At 36.3% G+C, this 21,741-nt stretch overlaps 2 protein-coding genes and 1 long non-coding RNA gene across 3 annotated transcripts; all 3 read left to right on the top strand.

Annotated features, from left to right (window-relative positions):
• Window positions 1-4,324: 4,324 nt before the first annotated feature.
• On the top strand, window positions 4,325-14,670 carry LOC109020490 (TMV resistance protein N-like). Its single transcript, XM_035690783.1, has 3 exons — window positions 4,325-4,842; window positions 11,995-13,103; window positions 14,287-14,670. Exons 1-2 carry the CDS (start codon window positions 4,325-4,327, stop codon window positions 12,650-12,652), a joined length of 1,176 nt encoding a protein of 391 aa, XP_035546676.1. The 3' UTR covers window positions 12,653-13,103; window positions 14,287-14,670.
• A 3,078-nt stretch (window positions 14,671-17,748) lies between these two features.
• On the top strand, window positions 17,749-19,437 carry LOC118348576. The gene is made up of 3 exons (XR_004801654.1): window positions 17,749-17,797; window positions 19,071-19,278; window positions 19,390-19,437. It is a non-coding gene; the product is annotated as an uncharacterized LOC118348576 (long non-coding RNA).
• Window positions 19,438-20,852: 1,415 nt separating this feature from the next.
• LOC109020491 (calcium-dependent protein kinase 19-like) lies at window positions 20,853-21,251 on the top strand. The gene has a single exon (XM_035690782.1). It carries the CDS (start codon window positions 20,853-20,855, stop codon window positions 21,249-21,251), a length of 399 nt encoding a protein of 132 aa, XP_035546675.1.
• Window positions 21,252-21,741: the final 490 nt, after the last annotated feature.

The following is a 21,741-nucleotide window of genomic DNA, read 5'->3' as shown; positions in this document are numbered from 1 at the left end:
TTCGGTACTAGTGGAATTGGTAAAACAACTATTACAAAAGTAGTATATAACCTCATTGCCAATCAATTTGAAGGGATTTGTTTTCTTAAAGATGTTAGAAAGAGCGGTCTCACCCAACTAATTAAAGAGAAAATTCTTTCTGAGATCTTAAGAGATTCAAGTTTGAAGGTTGGTCAGGTTGATAAAGGAATTAATTTGATAAAGGAGAGACTTTGCCATAAAAAGATTCTTTTGGTTCTTGATGATGTTGATTGTTCAGACCGATTAGTAAAACTATGTGGGAGTTGCAATTGGTTTGATTTAGGAAGTCGAATCATCATAACAACAAGAGATGAGCAACTACTAGATAAGCATGATGTTGGTTTGAAATATCCTATGAATGTATTGGATCCTATTGATTGATGTCAAGCTCTTTACCTGGCATGCCTACAAATGTGACAAACCTGATGATGGCTTTGTGCAACTCACAAAACTTGCATTGCAATATGTTGGTGGCCTTCCACTTGCTTTAATTGTGGTAGACTCAAATCTACATGGAAGAGATATACATTATTGGAAAAGCGAATTGGAGAAGTACAAAAAAATTCCAAACAAAAAGAACCATGAAATACTCAAAATAAGTTACCATGGATTACATGATTATGAGCAAAATATCTTCCTTGACATTGCATGTTTCTTCAAAGGACAAAACAGGAAATATGTCCCTAAAATACTACGCAAGTGTGCTTTCTTTCCAAATTCTGTTATCAAAAACCTCATTGATAAATGCCTCATAACTATTGGTAGATATGACCTCGTGAAGATGCATCACTTACTTGAAGATATGGGTATAGAAATTATTCGAGAAGAATCACCCAAAGAACCTGGCAGACGAAGTAGGTTATGGTCTCATGAAGTTGTTTGTTACATATTTGAAGAAAATAAGGTATGTTTCACTTTAGAAATATATTTTTATTTCTCAGTTCTTATTTTTTCCAAATTGAAGCTACAATTAAAAAACAAATAGAAAAAATAATAATTTTAGCAAGTATTGAACTAAGATGATACAATGCTTGTGCATTCTCTCACTAGGGTACAGAGCAAATAGAACACATGATACGCTTGAGTCCCAACATGCTTGCAAAGATGAAGAAACTGAGAATATTTATAAACCGTAATGCAAGTTTTTGTGACGGATTGAATTATGTCTCCAATGAGTTGAGAGTTCTTTGATTAACCCGAATGTTCTTTGCCATCTTTGCCATCAAATTTTCATGGACGGAAACTCTTTGTTTTAAGAATGGAAAGAAGCATGATGAGAGATCGCATGACATTGTTATCTATGGTATGTATTTTTATTTTCAATATGTAGATTTGTCTTCCTTTAAGGTGCAAATTTCCTTTAATAGTTTAATTTATTTGTTTTATTTTCTTCATTATAAACATAACTTAAAAAGTAAGAATTTCAAGAACTGTAAATACTTGACAAAAATATCGGATCTTTCAAGGTGCCCAAATCTAAAGCAATTGATTCTCTTTGGATGTAAAAATTTAATTGAGATCGTGATTCTGTTAGATTTTTTGATAAGCTTGTTGAATTGAATTTTGATAATTGTTCTAGTCTAAAGAATTTGCCAAGAAGCTTCAAATTGAGATCTCTAGAATTACTTAAACTTGGACGTTGTACAGGCCTTGAAAAATTCACCAAAATTGAGTGTGAAATGAAACATTTGAATAGTGTCAACTTAGAATGGACCTCGATACAAGAGCTACCTTCATCCCTTACATACCTGGGCTCCAATTGTTATTTATGAATGGGTGCAAAAGTCTTGTGTATCTTCTAATAAACATTTTTCAGTTGGAACTTCTAGAGAAAGTTGGCGTCATTAATTGTCTAAATTTTGTAAATCTTGTAAAGGAGGTGGGGCATAATGGACAATCCATACCATGTATACAGGAAAATGAAATTTCATCAAGTATGCCATGTATACAGAGTATTGTTTCTCCATCTGCAAAATCAAATAATTTATATAGGACCTATAATTTCTCTTCAAGTTTGAGCAGATTAAATCTATCTGAGAGTGGTATTGTTAGCCTTCCTCCATGCATATAGAAGGACTTGTTGGATTGTGTCAGCTTAATTTGAAAGACTACAAGCAATTACTGTGATCGTGGCAATAGCTTTGTGTGTTGTTGTGGGACCCTTTACGATGGATTTCGCTCCTATAACTATCTCGAGTGGTGCTTCAACGGACCCACATCGTGTACGGCTGCAATACATAGCTGCAAATTCTATTGAGATACAGCCAAAGCAAGGGGAGGGGATCATTAATCTGTGGTTACAAGAATGATGCTTTCATGGATCGTATTCAACTTTCAAAGAGACACCAAGATGATGATGATCATTACTTTACATGCAAAATGACTTGTTCCATTGCCTTCACCCAAGGGTCTCCTTCTCTTCTTTAACCTGTCAATGGAGTTATAATACATGTCAAGTTGTCACTGTTGACATATTCCGAAACTAAGATGTCACTATTGTAATATATCGATCTATGTCAAGTTGGATGAGAACAATTAATAGCAAAAAATTTAAAAAAAATAATAATAATCAAGACAAATTGATCTGTTTTAGTCAAAATCTAGGTGTATTTTTAACAGCAATCTTTACGCACTAAAATGCAAAAGTAAGAAGCCCTCAGTTAAAAAAAAATTATGTTCATATTGATTTTTTTTACGAAATAACACAGTACTTTTCACACAAACTACGGTCTTTCTTATTTTACACCATAAATTAAAAAAATTAAAACCTAATTTCTACCCTAAGAAATTGCATATTATATTTAGCCATTAAATTGCATATATGGTGAAATTAAACTGGGAGGTACAAATTAAGTAAAGTTTATCTATAGTACTTTAGAATGCAAATCAATACTTTTTGAAGCTTAGGTTAAGAATCACGATTTCATTGATCGTATTCAATCCTTAGAGAGATCAGTGCCGAAATGATGGTGATCCACATATTCAACTTTCAAAGATATACCGAGATTGGAAGCCATCTTCAAAAGTGTCGGACATATATATATATGTATATAACTTTACTTGAATTTGCATCATATAGATGAGACCGACGTTACACATTTTTTTCAATGCAAGTCAAAATAAATGAAATTCCAAATTTTGAATAGATTAATATATAGTGGTTAAACTCAATGTGAGTGGGGCTTAATTTGTTTGTGGATCCATCTCTGGTCATAAATCTGGAGTGGATGTACACGAATATTTAGAGGAATATTGATGCAAGAGGGATGCTTATGGCTAAGTAAACTGGAACATGAAGTGAGTGACCAGGTGAGTGGTATAAATGTAAGTTTTAGCCATGATGAGATGATTGTAGATGGCAATCCAGATCGAGATTGGCAAGAAAATTACATTATTTATTGGGATTGCAATTAGGAAACTCAGATTTGGGCTGGAAAAAAAAAACCTCCCAATAATAGTAGGGCAATGCTAGGTATCCCGTCGGTGGATCCCGTTCAAGCATCCTTTTTTTTTCGGATTAAGAAAATATTGTTTAATAATATTGTGAATTTTATTATTTTTTTTAAAATATTTAAGTGTTTTTTTTTCACATCATTTTTTAACACTTTTAAATATTTTTTTAAAAAAATAAAATTCATTAAATCATTAAATAGTAGTTTACTATTAAAATTTTTTTTTTATAAATATTTATTTATTCTTTTCAAAGAGATTTTACGTGACGCACACTCCACGATTATGAATAACATTTATGTTTTTATTTTTGGATGAACCGGTATGAAGTTTATTTAAACAAATAATAGGGATTTTTTTATTTCTTTTGATTTGAGGAAAAATTTATATGGGACAAACATAAGTATTGAATAGAAAAAATAGGAAGTAAAAAATAACAATTTCAGAAGTGAAAAATGAAGTAGTAGTTAAATTATGAGGTAGCAATAATTTTTCTGAATTAGACACAACTTTTGCTATTATCAATGACGATGAGAATTTGTTTTTTAAACAAAAAAAAAAAATGATGATTTGTCGATTTCGCTAATATCCAGGAGATCTTGACTAGTCTTTTGTCCTATGCTAACACTAAAGTCATGGATTGGATCAATTAATTAATGATTTCTTTTATTTATTGTTCTCATCAAAAGCTGGCATCTCATATTTTATTTTCTCTACTTTCGATACGATGCAACGCGGAAGTTGCCAAGAAGTTCCTCTTGCAACGCGGTATCCCCTTCTTTAAACTTACACAAGGAGTCCAATCGTCATCCACGGTATATCCATCTCCAACTAATAACACTTTACATCCAAAATGTCTTTTTCCATCGCATTGCCGGGAGTCCTTCCCTCTCCTTCCTCCTATTCATCTTCTTTAACCTCTCAACATTACGATGTATTCTTAAGCTTTCACGGTGAGGATACCCGCAATGGTTTTACTAGTCATCTTTACCATGCTTTGGATCGAAATGGAATCAACACTTACAAAGATGATGTGGAGTTGAGAAGAGGTGAAGAAATTTCATCGACACTTTTAAAGGCTATTGAAGAATCAAAAATTTTGATTGTTATATTTTTTGAAAACTATGCGGCATCTACTTGGTGTTTAGATGAGCTTTTGAAGATCCTAGAGTTGAAAGAATCAAAGCAACAAAAGGTTCTATCGGTGTATTACAAAGTCAACCCATCGATAGTTCGACACCAAAAAAATAGTTTTGAAGAAGCATTTGCTAAACATGAGGACAAGTTCAACGATGACGCTAAAGTTCAGAGGTGGAAGACTGCCTTAAAACAAGCTGCCAATCTATCCGGTTTCCATTTGAAGATCAACGAGTAATTCCAACAACTCTTATCCCTCTATTGATTTATATATAATTGATCGAATTACATCATTTGCCTATATATATATATATATATATAGATAGAGTGAGAAGCTATAATTCAGTAGAAGGGATGAGATTTTCAGTACACGTTCACAAGCTGTAAACTTGTAAAATAGTTAAAAAAAAATCTCCTCAATATGACATGACAACAAGAAAATTTAGGCTGAATTTGAATTTTGAGTGAAGTTCAGTTGAGTTAAATTTTTTATAAATAATAGTGAGTTGTATTCTTTATAAATAGTAATGAGTTAAGTAATGGAGGGAGCTATATAGTACCTATCTAAACTGAGTTTAAAATATGTTTAGATGTTAAAATGAATTTAATATTTTTTATGAAAAATTAAAAAATGTTGTCGGTCCTACGTATAAAGATGTTTTAAATTGAAAAATGTTGTAGGTTCAACATGTAAAAAGGTTTTGAGTTGGGATGAATTTAATAATTTAAAAATTGAGTGTTTAAATATTAAATTCAGTTTAAAATTAGACTAAATTTAACTAAACTCAATTGAATTTGAGAATCAAACGCAACCCTTAATATACGAAAACACCACAAGACGAAATTTCACGAGGGACCGATTCTATTCATCTCTGGATGATCACAGGCGTCCCGAGCTCTGCTGCTTCCTGTGGTCATTCCCGTCAGCTTAAGGCGCAGTGGTCTCTTGAATGGGTGTGGTGGGTCTCAGGTAGAAAGAAACAGATTATGTGTGTGTTGCAGAGCTAGAGAGAGAGAAGAGAGGAGAAACCGAGTGTGTGAGACAGAGAGTGAGGGAGGGGAACTAAGAGGGAAGGCTGGTGGGTAGTCTTCCACCTGAGAGATAGTGTGACAGAGACAGAGAATGAGAAGGACAGAAAGTGATGGAGGCAGAGGTGGAAAGAGGGAAAGTGAGAGATGGCAGAAGGAGGAGACGTACGCTGGCGAGAGGTAGTGGGTATCAGAATGTGGAAAACCAATGCAATCTTCATTTACATTTGCAGCAGTTAAATACACATACGGGATAACAAACATTTGTTTGAAATCCTTATTTCAAGGAACAACTATTTTGAATGAGTTTATCCTAGAGAAACTAACGTGTTTGTTACAATCTGTATAGCTGGTTTGAAAAGAATTCAAAAATGGATAACTCAGAAACTGTTACAATCCGTTGACTCATGATATGCCCCCTCAAGATGGAGCTTGAGAGAGAAGTCCAATCTTGGATTTGAGATCAAGAAACTGGGTACGAGGAAGAGGTTTGGTGAGTGCATCAGCAAGTTGATCTGCTGAAGCAACATGAGCAACCCGAAGGACACCATTTTGTACTTGATCTCTGATGAAATGAAAATCGATGGTAACATGTTTCATTCTGGAGTGAAACACAGGATTGGAGCAGAGTTGAGTAGCACCAATATTGTCACAGTATAAAATAGGACAGGTAGATAGTGAAATACCAAGGTCAGTTAGAAGATAACAAAGCCAGTTGACTTCAGCAGCTGCATTTGCGACATATCTGTATTCGGCTTCAGTGGAAGATCTTGCTACTGTTTTCTGCTTCTTAGAACTTCAGGAGACTGGATTGCGACCCATATAGATGAGAAGTCATCTTTGTCACCTGCCCAATTTGCATCTGAATAGGCGTGTAGATTGAGTGGTGATTGGCGATGTATTTGGATGCCTTCATTAATGGTTCCACATAGATAGCGTAATAGACGTTTAACGAAGTTCCAATGGTCGATTGTTGGGGTGTGCATGTACTGAGAGAGCTTGTTAACCGCAAAAGCAAGATCTGGTCTTGTAATCAAGAGGTATTGAAGGCTGCCAACCACTGTTCTGTACTCTGTAGGATCAGACAGAGGAGAGCCTGAGTTGGACATTAGAGGCAGACTAGTGGGAATGGGAGTGAGTACTGGTTTTGCATTAGTCATATTTGTTCGACCCAAAATATCCAGAACATAACGTCTTTGAGATAATAAAATACCTTGCTTATTTGGGACTACCTCCACACCCAAGAAATAAGATAGTTGTCCAAGATCTTTAATAGAAAACCGATGAGCAAGAACATCAATAAATGAGTCAATGATCGTAGTGTTGTCACCAGTAATTATTAAGTCATCCACATATACAAGTATATATATAATATGTCCAGCAGTGGTGAGCACAAATAGTGAAGTATCTGCATGAGAATTCTTGAAGCCAAAGCGAAGAAGAAAAGTGTGAAGTTCATGATACCATGCTCTAGGCGCTTGTTTGAGGCCATAGATTGCCTTTCGAAGTTTGCAGACATATGATGGCTGATCTTGATCAACAAAACCTGGTGGTTGTTGCATGTAGACATTCTCGGAGAGGTGACCTTGGAGAAAGGCGTTGTTGACATCAAGTTGGCGTAGAGACCAACCCCGAGATACAGCAATGCTGAGAACAACACGAACTGTGGTTGGTTTTACAATCGGACTGAAAGTGTCCAAGTAATCAACTCCTGGTCTTTGATGGAATCCTTTTGCGACTAAACGTGCTTTGAACCTGTCAATAGAGCCATCAGATTTACGTTTAATTCTGAAAATCCATTTACACCCAACTATATTTTGTGTGGAATCTGGTGGAACAAGTTCCCATGTGCCATTTCTGACTAAAGCATTACACTCATCAGACATGGCTTCACGCCACTTTGGATCTTGAAAGGCTTTAGTCACTGTTGTTGGTTCAATATCGTTGGATTTAGAGAGTTGGGTATGAAGGTTCATTTTGGTAATTGGTTTATGAATGTGGTTCTTGGCTGGGGTGGTCATTGAGTGAGTTGGAAGGATATTAGTTTCGGGTGGGTTAGGAGAGGATGATGGTGAGGTTGTATTTGTTGATGATGACAAGTTAGTGGAAGGAATTTGTGTGGTTTGGGTGGTGTTGGTGGATGGATGATGCGTTTGAGCTGGATGTAGAGGTTGTGGAGGGACAATGACCTCAGTTGGTATGGTGAGTGGCTGTTGGAATGGGGAGGAGATAATTTAAGTGGTGGTGGAATCCAAGTGGCGATGGGGTTGGGAGTAGTAATAGAGGAAGGACTAGGTAATGAGGAATAGGGAAACTGAGATTCAACAAACTTGACATGTCGAGAGACATAGATTTTGGATGTTGAAGGGTCAAGGCAGTAGTAAGCACTTTGAGTGAGAGAGTAACCAAGGAAAACACACGGCTTGGACCGTGATTCAAGTTTGTGTGATGTGTAAGGTTTAAGCCAAGGGTAGCATAAGCAGCCAAAGACCCTTAACTTTGAGTAGTTTGGTGCTGTCAGAAATATCTTGTGGTAGGGTGAGGACAGATTTAGAGTGGGAGTGGGCATTCTGTTGATGAGGTATACTGCTGTGGCAAAGGCATATGTCCAGTAGGAGAGGGGCAGTGAAGCATGAGTGAGTAAAGCAAGGCTTGTTTCGACTATGTGAAGGTGCCTTCTTTCAGAAAAGCCATTGTGTTAAGGTGTGTGAGGTGGAGTGGTGAGATGAGAGATACCATTGGTTGAAAGGAAATCAGCTACGGAGATGTACTCACCACCATTGTCAGAGTAGATGGTTTTAATGGTTAAATTGAAGTGTTTTTCCACAATGGCTTTGAACCTTTTAAAGACTTCTTTGACATCAGATTTTTGTTTTAGTGGGTAAAACCAAATGTATTTAGTGAAGTGATCGATGAAGAGGACATAATATTTAAAGCCATGGTGTGAGAGAATGGGAGAGGTCCAGACATCTAAAAAGATGATTTCAAGAGGTTGAGTAGAAACAATTGTAGAGTTGGAGAAAGACAATTTGTGGCTTTTATTGTAAAGACAAGCATTACATGAGAAATCAGGAGATAAGGAGGAAGATAAGCCTAACTGATTTCTAGATACAATATGCTTGAGAATTGGAAAAGCTGGATGTCCTAATCTGTGGTGCCAGTCGAAGGTAGTGGTCTTTATTGTGGAGAAGGCAATCAAAGGGGAGGAGGTTGGCCACTCATAGACACCATCTTTAGTTTGTCCTTTCAGCAGTGTTGTCTTGGTTTGAAGGTCCTTCACAAGAAAAGTGGATGGTAAGAATTCTATAGAAACATTGTTAGAATGACAAAATTGTGATATAGAAATGAGGTTTTTTTTCATAGATGGAACACAGAGAACATTGTTTAATGTAAAGGTATTGTGAGGAGTTTGGAGAGATGTGGAACCAGTATGCATGATGGGAAGATTGGAGCCATCTCCGATCATGATATCATCAGTGCCAATGTATGGAGCATGCAGAGAGAGGTTGCTCAGATCTGATGTAACATGGTGTGATGCACCGCTGTCCAGAAGCCAGGATGGCGTGGTGGTGGGGTTGGTGGCAAGATGAGCTTGTGGTTGCCATGGTGTTCCTTGGTGAGAGTAGTTGGGCGTGGGGAAAGTTTGAACTGGTACGAGGCGGAATGATGGACATCGTTTGGCAGTGTGACCCTGAATTCTGCATATTTGGCAGTGACCAAGGTATGGTCTGGGGGGAGGACGTGGCCCCTATGATGAAGTGGGTCCTGTATTGGTTGTTGCAGGTGGGCGGTTGGTGGAGTTGTAGGATGGGCGCCAGTTGGAGGTAGTGGTGCCTTGTGGTGGAGAAGGACGCCAAGGTTTAGTATTGGTACGGTATGTGGGATTTGCAGTAGCTGGAAAATGGTGTGGCTCAGTTGGAATTGTTTGAAGAGAGGCTTCAAAGTTGAGGAGTTTTTCGTGAAGTTCTTCAAAGGTGATAGAGGTATCTCTTGCTTGGACTGCGCGGACTAATTCTTTGTAATCATCACCGAGTCCATCAAAGATTTTATCTGTGATTTCCTCTTCATCAATTGAGGCTCCAAGAAGAGCAAGATCATCTGCTCGAGTTTTGATGGTTTGCATAAATTCAGTGATGCTTAGGGTGCCTTTGGTGGTGTTTTTGAGTTGGTTTTTGATTTGTTTGATGCGGCCACGAGAGGGCTTGGCATAGGTGTTGGCTAGAATTGTCCAGGCTTGTTTTGAGGTTGTGGCTTGAGCTATGAAGGGAATAATGGTGGGTGAGATGGAGCCAATGATAGCATTGAGAATAAGCTGGTCTTGTCTGGTCCATAGAATGTAACTAGGATTGGGTCTGGTTGTAGTGGATTGTGTTAAGGTGGCTGGAGGACACGGTTTGGAGCCATCGATATAGCCAAGGAGGTCATAGCCAATGAAGAGTGTTTGGAACTGCAGTTTCCAGGAGAGGTAATTGGAAGAGTTGAGTTTGAGAGGGGCTTGAGCAGCAACGTTGATACTGATAAGAGTTTGGCGTGGGTCATTGGTGTTGAGAATGGTTGCAGGTTCAGATTCAGTAGACATGATTGCTGAAGAGCAGAGAAAAAAAAAAATTGGATCGGCTTATGCAACTCGTGGTTGCTCTGATACCATATCAGAATGTGGAAAACCAATGCAATCTTCATTTACATTTGCAGCAGTTAAATACACATACGGGATAACAAACATTTGTTTGAAATCCTTATTTCAAGGAACAACTATTTTGAATGACTTTATCCTAGAGAAACTGACGTGTTTGTTACAATCTGTACAGATGGTTTGAAAAGAATTCAAAAATGGATAACTCAGAAACTGTTACAATCCAACTTAGAAATTGTTACAATCCGTTGACTCATGATAGTGGGGTGGTCGGCGGGTGGAAAATTTCAGAGAGAGAGAGAGAGAGAGTGTGTGAGTGTGATGAACACAGAGACTAATGGCTCACCGTGGCCAGCATCTGGCGGACATGACACAGCGGGGTGGCAGCAGCTAGGGTTTTTGAACCCAAAATAGGTGTGGGTTTCGTGTTCTAGAGAGAGAGACAGAGAGAGCGACGATCGAGAGAGATGATTACTAGAGATGTGGTGTCGAGGCATGGAGGATGGTGGTAGCAGACAGCACAAAACAGAGAGAGAGGAGAGATCTGAGGGAGGTAGAGTGAGACTGAGAGACAACGAGAAGCCGAGGGAGGGAAGAGAGAGTTGGTCGAAGGGGGAGGTGGCTCACGCTGTTTACAGATTGAGAAACCACTTCACGAGCAACATAGTTCGCGTTTGTGATTGATAGAGGTGGGCGGCAGCTAGGGGTGGTAGAGAAGTGCTGACACTCGGCTACGTGTGTGTTTGTGGGTGTGGTTGGTGGGCAGAGCGGTGCACAGAGGTCACGACTCGAGAGGGGGAGGAAGGCGACGGGGGATGAGAGAGAAGGAGATCAGAGAGAACAAAACGAGGCCGTTTTGAGGCCTTCTCCTAAGGTTTTGGGGCCTGCCACCTGAGTTGTGATCTGGGCTTGGGCTGGCTTCACATTACGTATGACCAAAATGCAGAAGCCCTGAATTCATAAAAATTTGTGTTCATATTGATGTTTTTTAAGCAGTTGCATTTTTCGCACTCGAACTACGGTCTTTTTTTTATTATTATTTACATTATTTAATATATATATATATGTATATATAATTTCTACCCTAAGTAATTGCATACATTTATGATTTACCAATTAAATTGGTCAAGCTAGCACATTCTCAATATATATTGTCAAATTAAATTGGAATGTACAAAGTAAAATTGAAAACTTTACCAAACTTTTGGGATAAATTAAATATGTGGCATTTTTTTTTTAACACATAAATGTCACGTACTGAAAAACATTACTGCAACGATTAAAGAAAGCAGTGAACAAAGAATGACAACGTACATGAGCACCTTCTTCGATCAGCACTTATGATGATAGTTTTGGTATAGTACTTATATAGCTCTAGCCATGCGAATTGTTACGCTTTTAAAAAAATTCATATGTTTATAATGGTTGTTAGTTCAGAACATGTGAACTCATTTTGAAAAAAATTAAATAAATTTAAAATCAATATAAAAAAATTATTTTTTTAATAGTGAGCAAAACTAGCACTACCTAAAATTGTATCTTGCATGTATGTAGTTCAAATGGTAGGAGGGATCATTTTCCTGCATTTAGTACTTAACTTGTGCCTTGCCAATAAACGTCATTTATAACATGAGAATAAAATTGTGCCTAAATCATGTTCTCATGTCTTTTAACGTGAGGAAGTCATATTCATGAATTTTCTTTAAATCTTTTTGCGTTGGTAGGGACGAACATGAGTTTATCCAGAAGATTGTTCAAGATGTGTCAACAAGCTTACCAAATCGTTTTGACTTGCATGTTACCGAGAATCCGGTGGGAATACAGTCTCATATAAATTATGTTATGGAGATGCTTTTATGTCTTGAGAAGAATGACACACGCATGATAGGGATCTTCGGTAGTGGTGGAATTGGTAAAACAACTATTGCAAAAGAGATGTATAACCTCATTGCTAAGAAGTTTGAAGGCTATTGTTTTCTTGTTGATGTTAGAGAATCTTCAAAACAAAATCAAGGTCGTCTCAATCAGTTGCAAGAGACAATTCTTTCTAACATTCTAGGAAAGTCACCAAGTTTGAGTGTTGATAATGATCATCAAGGAATGGAATTGATAAGGAATAGACTCTGCTGTAAAAGAATTCTTTTGGTTCTTGATGATGTTGATTGTTTGGACCAATTAAAAAAATTATGTGGAAAATGCGATTGGTTTGGTTCTGGGAGTCGAATCATCATAACAACAAGGGATAAGAGTTTGCTAACTAAGCATAGTGTTAGTTTGAATTATCCTATGAAGGAAATGGACCACGATGAAGCCCTTCAGCTCTTTACCCAGCATGCCTTCAAAAGTGACAAACCTATTGATGGTTTTGCGGATCTCATATAGGATGCACTACATTATGCTGGTGGCCTTCCACTCGCTTTAAAAGTGGTAGGCTCAAATCTATGTGGAGAAGATGAAGATTTTTGGAAAAGTGAATTGGAAAAGTACAAAAGGATTCCAGACGACAAAATCCAAGAAAAACTCAAAATAAGTTATGATGGATTAGATGGTTTTACAAAAAAGATTTTCCTTAACATTGCATGTTTCTTCAAAGGAGACGAGAAAGAATGTCACTAAAATATTGAAAAGTTGTGGTTTCTATCCGGATGTCGGTATCAAAAGGCTCAATGATAAATGTCTCATAACTATTGATAAAAATGACCAATTGGGGATGCATGACTTACTAGAAGATATGGGAAGAGAAATTGTTCGACAAGAATCACCTGAAAAACCTGGCAAGCGGAGTAGATTATGGTTTCATGAAGATGTTTGTGAAGTACTTGAAAAAAATAAGGTAAGATTTTCTCTAGAAATATAATTCTACTTCCGAGTTCTTTTTTTTTTTTTTCAATTGAAGCTATTATTAAATTAAAAGAAATGGATCCAAAAATACATATAAATTATTATATAGACACATACGTACCCTCTACATGAAATATTTTCTCAATGTTGTAAATAAAATAATTTTTAATGAAGAAGTACTAATAAAATCATCAAAGCCAATCCCCTTTTCCCCATTTTTCTAAAAAGGCAAAATGCTATGATTACCTGACCCTGTTTTAAACTGAGTAATACGTATTAAAAGGAAGAAGTACACATGACTTTGACATTTGAACGTACACACTCATTTCTAGAAATCTGAATGACAAAAATAAGGCTATCCCTTTTGAAATCTAAAATAGAAACACCATATGATGAAAGATGAGGCTTATGTTTGTTATTTCCTTCTTAATAAATGAAATCGTGATGTACACACATATTGTAAAATATATATATATATATATATATTATCTTAGCTTGTTAAACTTATATATAGTTCATGAACACTTGCGCAAGTAGTGTTGAATTATAGGGAATTTATCTTTGATTTTTGATATAACACTTGTGCATTCTCACATTAGGGAACAGAGCAAATTGAAGGCATACTAATAAATCTGCCTTCGAAAGACCACGAGATACCTTTGGGTTCTGAGGTGTTTGCAAAAATGGAAAGACTCAGAATATTAATAGTTAGAAGCTACAATAAAACTTTTTGTCGCAGATTGAATTATCGCTTTAATAAGTTAAGAGTTCTTGATTGGCCTGCATGCTCTTTGGAGTCTTTGCCATCTACTTTTGATGGAAAGAAACTCGTTGTTTTAAATATGGAAAGAAGCAAGATTAGAGATTTAGGCACGAGATTGCAATCTAAGGTAAGTATTTTTATTTTCAATATCATGTCAATCTGTCTTAGATTTAAGGTATGCTGCAAATTTCCTTTAATTGTTAATATATTTCCTTTATTTTCTTCTTTTTAAACAGAACTTAACAAGTATATATCTCAGTTGCTGTAAATACTTGACAAATATATCAGATATTTCAAGTTGCTCAAATCTAGAGAAGTTGATTCTTGACAGATGTAAAAGTTTAGTTGAGGTTCATGATTCTATTGGATTTTTAGATAAGCTTGTTAAATTGGATTTTACTTATTGTTCCAGCCTAAAGAAGTTGCCAAGAAGCTTCAAGTTGAGATGTCTAGAATTACTTAAACTTAGAGGTTGTACAAGCCTTGAATACTTTCCTGAAATTGAGTGTGAAATGGAATATTTGAAGTGTGTTGAGATAGAAAGCACCGTAATACAAGAGCTACCTTCATCCATTACAACCCTCACTGCGCTCAACACGTTATATTTGAAAGGATGCAAAAGCCTTGTGCATCTTCCACTAAACATTTTTCAGTTGGAACGTCTTAAGGATGTTAATATCAAAGATTGTCCAAATTTTGTAAATTTTGTAGAGGAGGTGGGGCATAATCGACAATCCATGCCATGTACACAGGAAAATGAAATTTCAGCGAGTATGGAATTTCTCCCATTGCCACCTCCAAAATCAAATAATTTATCTCGGACATACAATTTCTCATCCAGTATGAGGACTTTAAATCTATGTGGTATTGGTATTGTTAGCCTTCCTCCTTGCATCGAAGGATTTGTTGGATTGTCTGAACTTTATTTGAGCTACTGCAATCAACTTGAAGAAATTCTACACCTTCCACCAAATATAGAAGTGGTAGATGCCAGCGGATGTTCCAGGCTAAAGAATTTCTTACCAGAATCAAATAATTTATTTCGGACATATAATTTCTCATCCAGTTTGATAACTTTAAATCTATCTGGTAGTGGTATTGTTAGCCTTTCTCCATGTATCGAAGGATTTGTTGGATTGTCTGAACTTGGTTTGAGAGACAGCAAGCAACTTGAAGAAATTCTACACCTTCCACCAAATATAAACGAGGTAAATGCCAGAGGATGTGTGTTATTGGAACGCTTTCCTCATGTATCGACAAAATCTTCATTTGGTACACCCGACTTAAAACAGCTAAGATGGATTAACTTATCGGAATGCAATAAAGTGGAAGTGGATGTAGGGAATCATGCGCCAGATCCATCATTGGTTCAGGTATACATGTCTCATCTATTTGATCTCTAATTTCTTTCTGTTTCGTATTTGATAATTACTTTTATTTGTTTTCTAACATATACTTGGTTTAATAGGAACGCCTTCAGATGAAAGATTCGAGTATGATTATATATCCAGGAAGTAGGATTCCAGAGTGGTTCAAGTATTGCAAGGAGACCACTTCATATAGTAATTCTATTGAAATAGAAATTGATCATAATGCGTCCATGTGTTTTGGGCATCAGATCGTAGCATTAGTTTTGTGTTTTGTTGTGGGACCTCTTCCGCTGGGATACGAAACTATTACTATCTCAATAAACGGCCAGTCAATGGTGTTGGACCCATATTGTGATTTGTTGTTGCCTTCAATGGACCCACGTCGTGTATGTCTAAAATACATAGCTGGAAATTCTATTGATGAGATGATGTCAAGAAGTTACAGGGAGGGGTACAATACGAGGTTTACATTTGGAAGTGGGTCAAATGAAGCAATCTTAAAAAGTGTCGGAGTCCATCTAATATACGGGAATGACAATTTCATTAATCCTATTCAACTTTCAAAGAGATACCGAGATGGTGGGGAGCATGACTTGGAACCCGATTGGAACCCACAACAGAAGCGACAATCTTCAACCACGAGAATTATGAAATTCAATGATGCTAATGATGATTTAATTTATGAAGATTTCGATTTAGAACTTCGACTTTGGGTAAGTGATAATAGCCGAATTTGTGCAGAATTTTACTAAATTAAATAAAGCATTATCACAATTATGTAGTCATGTTAATTCTTATATTTTTATTTGTCTTGAAATATTTATTTTTCTTACTTAAATTTGAACTTTATCTTAATGAAGCAATTGAAGTTCGGAAAGGAATCAAAGTTGTAGAAGGAATCAAAGTTGGGAAAGAACTGTAACGATAACAGACTTTAACGGTAACAGACTTGTAGCTTTTACATTTTGAGAGCAGTGGAATTTTTATTTTTCTTTAGTTTCATTTTAAATATTGCTTTGATATTTATTTACGTTCATTTTCTAGAACTTATTTTCATGAATATGCCTAGCTAAATTTTCAACTACGGTTAAGGATGAAACCTCATTAAAGATTAGTAAACTGATTTATGAGATTGATTTTTTCTCCAATTATTGATGCGTTCAACAATTTATTGTTATTGCTTCATATCAATTCAGAGGGATAAAATTCTTGATATAAATTCAATCATATTTTTCTCATGATCTAGAATAGTATTAATCGGTTGAGAGCCTTGATTCATAATTTTGTTGAAAATTACCACTCTTGGTTTTCTCCTCATGTTTGATAAAAGTCCTCTTAGGTAAGAGCCCTTAATCACTTCTAAAGTGATATTTGGCTGAGCTATTATGGTGTTGATGATCTAGAACAGTAAAGGGATGAAAAAAAATAAATGTTTGAAGAAGGCTGATAGGTATTCCTAATGTACTTCCAACGATGAAGATAGGCTGATTTTCCTTTAAAGAAGCATGATTATGTCATATTACTTGACGTCATGAGTGCTCAGGGCATGTTTTAAAGTATTGCATGCATATTTATCAATCAAAACCATATATGAAAAAAGTTTGTGGAATAAATCCTTTCACTATTAGCATGTTTAGAACTTCAATTGCATTATCTCATGGTGACTCGTGAATAAGCATCCATTGATATTTCATGTATCTTAGAAAACATTTTTATGGGAAATTAGTAGTCTTTTAAAGGTATTTTTTTAGTGTTAAGTGACACAGAATGAACCTATCTCGAATTGTTTTGCAATGGCTAAAACCTTGCATTCACAGGATGCTTGTGGAATTTGTAGCAAAGTAATCTCCTTGACCACTTTACTGGAATTTCAGTACATATATATACACCAAGAATATTGAAACAGGTTCAAAGGCCTCAAAGAATATGTTTTTAGACCAATACCAGATCTGTAAAGGCAGACTTAAGTGCCTTGAAAACTATGTTTTACAGACCTAATGACCATAAGAAGGGTAAGTTGAATAAGGTTAGAATTGTATAGCATAACATAAAAGGAATTATAATTTTCTAGGATTCTTTCTGAGTTAACCAAATAGGATATGTATTGGACATGATTTCTTATCCCTGTTTTGCCTTTTCGGCTTTCTATGAGACTATCATGACCTCTTCCCATATTGGAAAGGATGCTGGATGAGTTGTTATACTAGGCATTATAAGGTCACCATTAAAATGCTGAAATTAATGACCAAATTTATGTGTGGAGGGAAGAAAGGTAATGTGCGTGGAGCTGGTTTTCTTAACATTTGTGTTGTTTGTTTTCTTTTTCCGCATACTGTAATCATCAATCTTCTTGGGCTATATTTGTCAAAATACAGGGTAATTGCTGAAAGTTTCTGGTTTGAGAAATGACACAAATCAAAATTCCTAAAGCTCTGGATTGGATTATTATCATATTTTTGTACCTGTTTCATTCCAAAAGATTGAATTTATTGTCAAGAACCACAGGCATGATCTAGATTGTTAAATGGGTTCTGCCCCCTGAAGATCTGTCAGGTAGGAAATCCTACATATTTATTTATTTTTATTTTTGTTATGAGTTTATTTTTCTAATTCTTGTGTTGTTAGAATATGTGTACAATGGATGAATTGGTTAGTTATTAGTGCTAGTTAGATATGTTCTAATTATAACAAGGCATGTGTAATTTGTTAGTAACAAGGCCTTTTTTTAAAAAAATAAAAGAAATAGAGTTATGATGAGTTTCCTAGATACCAATTAAAAGGCCTTCCAAATTAGTGTATAAATTTTATTAATGGAATCCCATATTTTCCAAAAAAAAAAAAAGTAGAAATTTTAACTAAGACCTATATTTGAGCGCTGTGAAAGTTGTTGGTCATGGTTTTTCATTCGTTGTTGCTACAGCTTATCTAATTGCGTCAAAGCTCTTACATGCTTTCTATACCATAGCTGAAAAGTTGTTTTTTTGGTTTTTAGTTTTGTCAAAAAAAAAAAACAAAATAGAGGGAGGGAGAGGAATCAATTTGATAAAAGAAAGACTTTGCCGCAAAAAGATTCTTTTAGTTCTTGATGATGTGGATCAACAAGACCAATTGGAAAAGTTATGTGAAAGATGTGATTGGTTTGGTTTAGGAAGTCGAATCATCATAACAACAAGAGATAAACATATACTAGTTATTCACAATGAAGCTATTCAACTCTTTAGCCATAATGCCTTCAAATGTGACAAACCCAATGACAATTTTGTGGAATTCACAAAAGATGCACTAAGCTATGCTGAGGGTCTGTCTTCTACTCGCTTCAATAGTGGTGGGCTCAGATCTATAAGGTAGAGATATATCTTATTGGAAAAATACAAAAGAATTCCGGAGGAAAATATTCAAGAAAAATTAAGAATAAGTTACGATGGATTAGAGCCAAATGGAGAAATATTTTCCTTGATATTGCATGTTTTTTCAAAGGAGAGGATGCAAGATGTCACTAAAATACTGGATAGTTGTGGCTTCTTTCCAAATGCTGGTATCAAAAAGCTTATCGACAATGCCACAGAAGTATCGATAAGTAATAAGATTGACTATGCATGACTTGTTGCAAGATATGGGTAGAGAAGTTGTTCGACAAGAGTCACCAAGAGAGCCTGGCAGACGTAGTAGGTTATGGTTTCATGAAGACGTTCGTTATATACTTTGCTCTTGCTAGGAAACAAAATTGCTTTTAAGAATTAGATCTATCGAGTAGTGATGTTGTTAGTCTTTCCACATCCATCAAAAGAGTTAATGGATTAAAACAACTTAGGTTGGAGGATTGCAGGCAACTTCAAGAAATTCTAGAGCTTCCACCCAATATAGAAGAGGTGTATGCTAATGGATGCATCTCATTGGAAAGGTTTCCCGAAGTATAGAGAAAGTTTCAATTCAATACTTGCAACTTAAGGGCATTTCGATGGATTGAATTGTTCAGATGCTATAAAATGTTTGTGAATATACGGATTCATGTGGCAAATCCTTTATTCGATGAGGTATCTCTTTTGCCCTCCCCCCCGCCCCCCCTCTCTGTGTCTCTGATGTTTCTGTCTTTTCTTTTTTCCTTTCCTTTTATGTGGCATGTTTGAAACATATTTTTTTAACAGGGACATCTTAATGACTATTTTGGTAGCATTATATTTCCAGGAAGTATGATTCCTGACTGGTTAATCCATTGTAAAGAGGCTTAAAATACTTGATCATGTGAAATAGATATTGATGGGCTTCTATTTTTGCGCTCTCTACAGAAACTCCCCTTCATCTTCTTAATGTTGACATCACCTGTAACGGCATAAGAAAGCTTTGTAAAGAAAGGATACTTCACTCATGGGGTTTAGATCATGAATGGTTGGAGTATTCTATTCTAGAACCTTTCCAGCTAAAAGGGAAAAGTCTAAATGTTAAGTTTACTTGTTATTCAAACTCATTACCCCTTAAACGTTGTGGAGTCCAGTTGATGCATAAGCATGCAGATAATGCTAAAGATTATTCATATGTGTTCTATGAGCATGATTGCAACTTGGAATCTGACTATTATCCACAACAGAAGAGGCATTCTACAACCTTGGATATCGAAAATTTGAACTTAGAGGATACTCAACTCGGTGAGTCCTTACTAAACTAATCAAATCACTCATACCATTGATCAACCTACCATCCTTTCTTCATTCATCACCCAAATGCTTGTTTTGTTCTAGATTTACTTTCAAATCTCACTCCTAACACTAAAACACACTTGCTAGTTTTCATCATTGAGGAACCTGCAATTCTTATTATGTTCCAAAGTTAACAACTCGGGATGGGGGTCGTTAGTACTATGCAACAATACTTGTGTTGGCAGATTTCCTATACAAGAAACTAATAGCTCTAGTTTAAGTTGTGAGTCTAAGTGATTCATGTGTCGCGTGTTAATCTCAGTCGTTTACCAACGATGACTTAGAAACCAAGTGTTTTTTTCTTGAGAATAATCTTCAAATCCTAGAGGGAAATCCAATCTCCACTCTTCATAGCTGTTGAAGGAGAGGGCTAAGAACCAGGTCAACGACCTTGAAGGGGTGGTCAACGACCTCCAATCTGCAAAGGAGAGTCGAGCTTATGACATTGTGGTTTTAGAGCAGCAAGTACATCAAATGTTGCGAGAGTGGAAATCCGAGCTCAATGAGCCGTCCCTGGTTTTTTCTTTAGTTGTATATAGTTTCAATTTAGAGGAATTCACACATTTTTTGCGACTTTGTGAGGAGGAAGATGATGCGATTACGTATGGCGGTACGAGCAATGCACTCAACTTGTTCGATAAAATGCATAGGCAGGGTCTATGTTTTGGCATGTTGAAAGTCGAGGTGATAGAGAAATGGGAATCAAATTTCTCATTGCATTTTATTATTGTGAAGAAAAAATTGCATGCCAAAGTGAAATCTTTCATGACTAAAGGGGAGGTTGCATTAGACCTTGTAGTAATGGATGCTCCTGGTGGGTTTCTTTTTGAATGGTGGTTTGTTTTTGGGATATTATTATCGCTGGGACCAATGAAAAACATTCGGAGCCTGCTACAACTTACATAGAGGAAAGCATGAAGCATGGCAATCCAGTGGTAGTTACCCCCCATTTGCTTGATGGTTTGCCCCTTAAAGTGGTTTTTGAACTCAAGAATGAGAATGCACTTTTGAAGGCCATGGATTTTGGGTTGTCCATTTTCATTGAAGAAGGGAAGGTGTACTGGGGTATAGTTGGGAGTGCTTATTATGTTGCACCTGAAGGATTACGACGGAGATATGAAATAGATACTTGGAGTGCAGGAGTTATCTTGTATATATTACTCAGTGGCGTACCTCCATTTTGGGCTGAGACGGAGAAGTGGATTTTTTATGCTATTTTGCAAGGGGAAATTGACTTAGAAAGCAAGCCATGGCCATCTATTTCAAGCAGTGCCAAGGACCTGGTCCGCAAGATGCTAACACAGGACCCATAGAAAAGGATTACTTCTACTCAAGTTCTAGAGCACCAGTGGATTAGAGAAGATGGAGAAGCATCAGACAAGCCAATCGACAGTGCTGTCCTTTCCAGGATGAAGCAATTCACAGCAATGAACAAACTAAAGAAACTTGCCCTGAAGGTCATTGCTGAGATTTTTTCTGAAGAAGAAATCCAAGGGCTGAAGGCAATGTTTACAAACATTGATACTAATAAAAGTACTGGCACAATCCCGTATGAAGAACTGAAGGTAGGATTGGCTCGTACCAACCTAATAAAAGTAAGAGCTATTTTTCTTTTGTAGAACATTTTTTCAATCATAATGACAACAAGTTCTTTACACTTCTTATGATGAGGATACATTGCTACATGTAATGGATGCCAACTGTAGACATGCCACTGTTCCCCCAGCACCCCCTCCTTGTCTTGTTGATGTAGGATGTGCAGAAATTCAATCTTTTTGTAATGAAACAGTACTATTTTATTAC

Source organism: Juglans regia, chromosome 6 (genome assembly GCF_001411555.2).
Source record: "Juglans regia cultivar Chandler chromosome 6, Walnut 2.0, whole genome shotgun sequence".
NCBI classification, from domain to species: Eukaryota; Viridiplantae; Streptophyta; class Magnoliopsida; order Fagales; family Juglandaceae; genus Juglans; species Juglans regia.
This window is presented reverse-complemented; position numbering and strand designations above follow the sequence as displayed.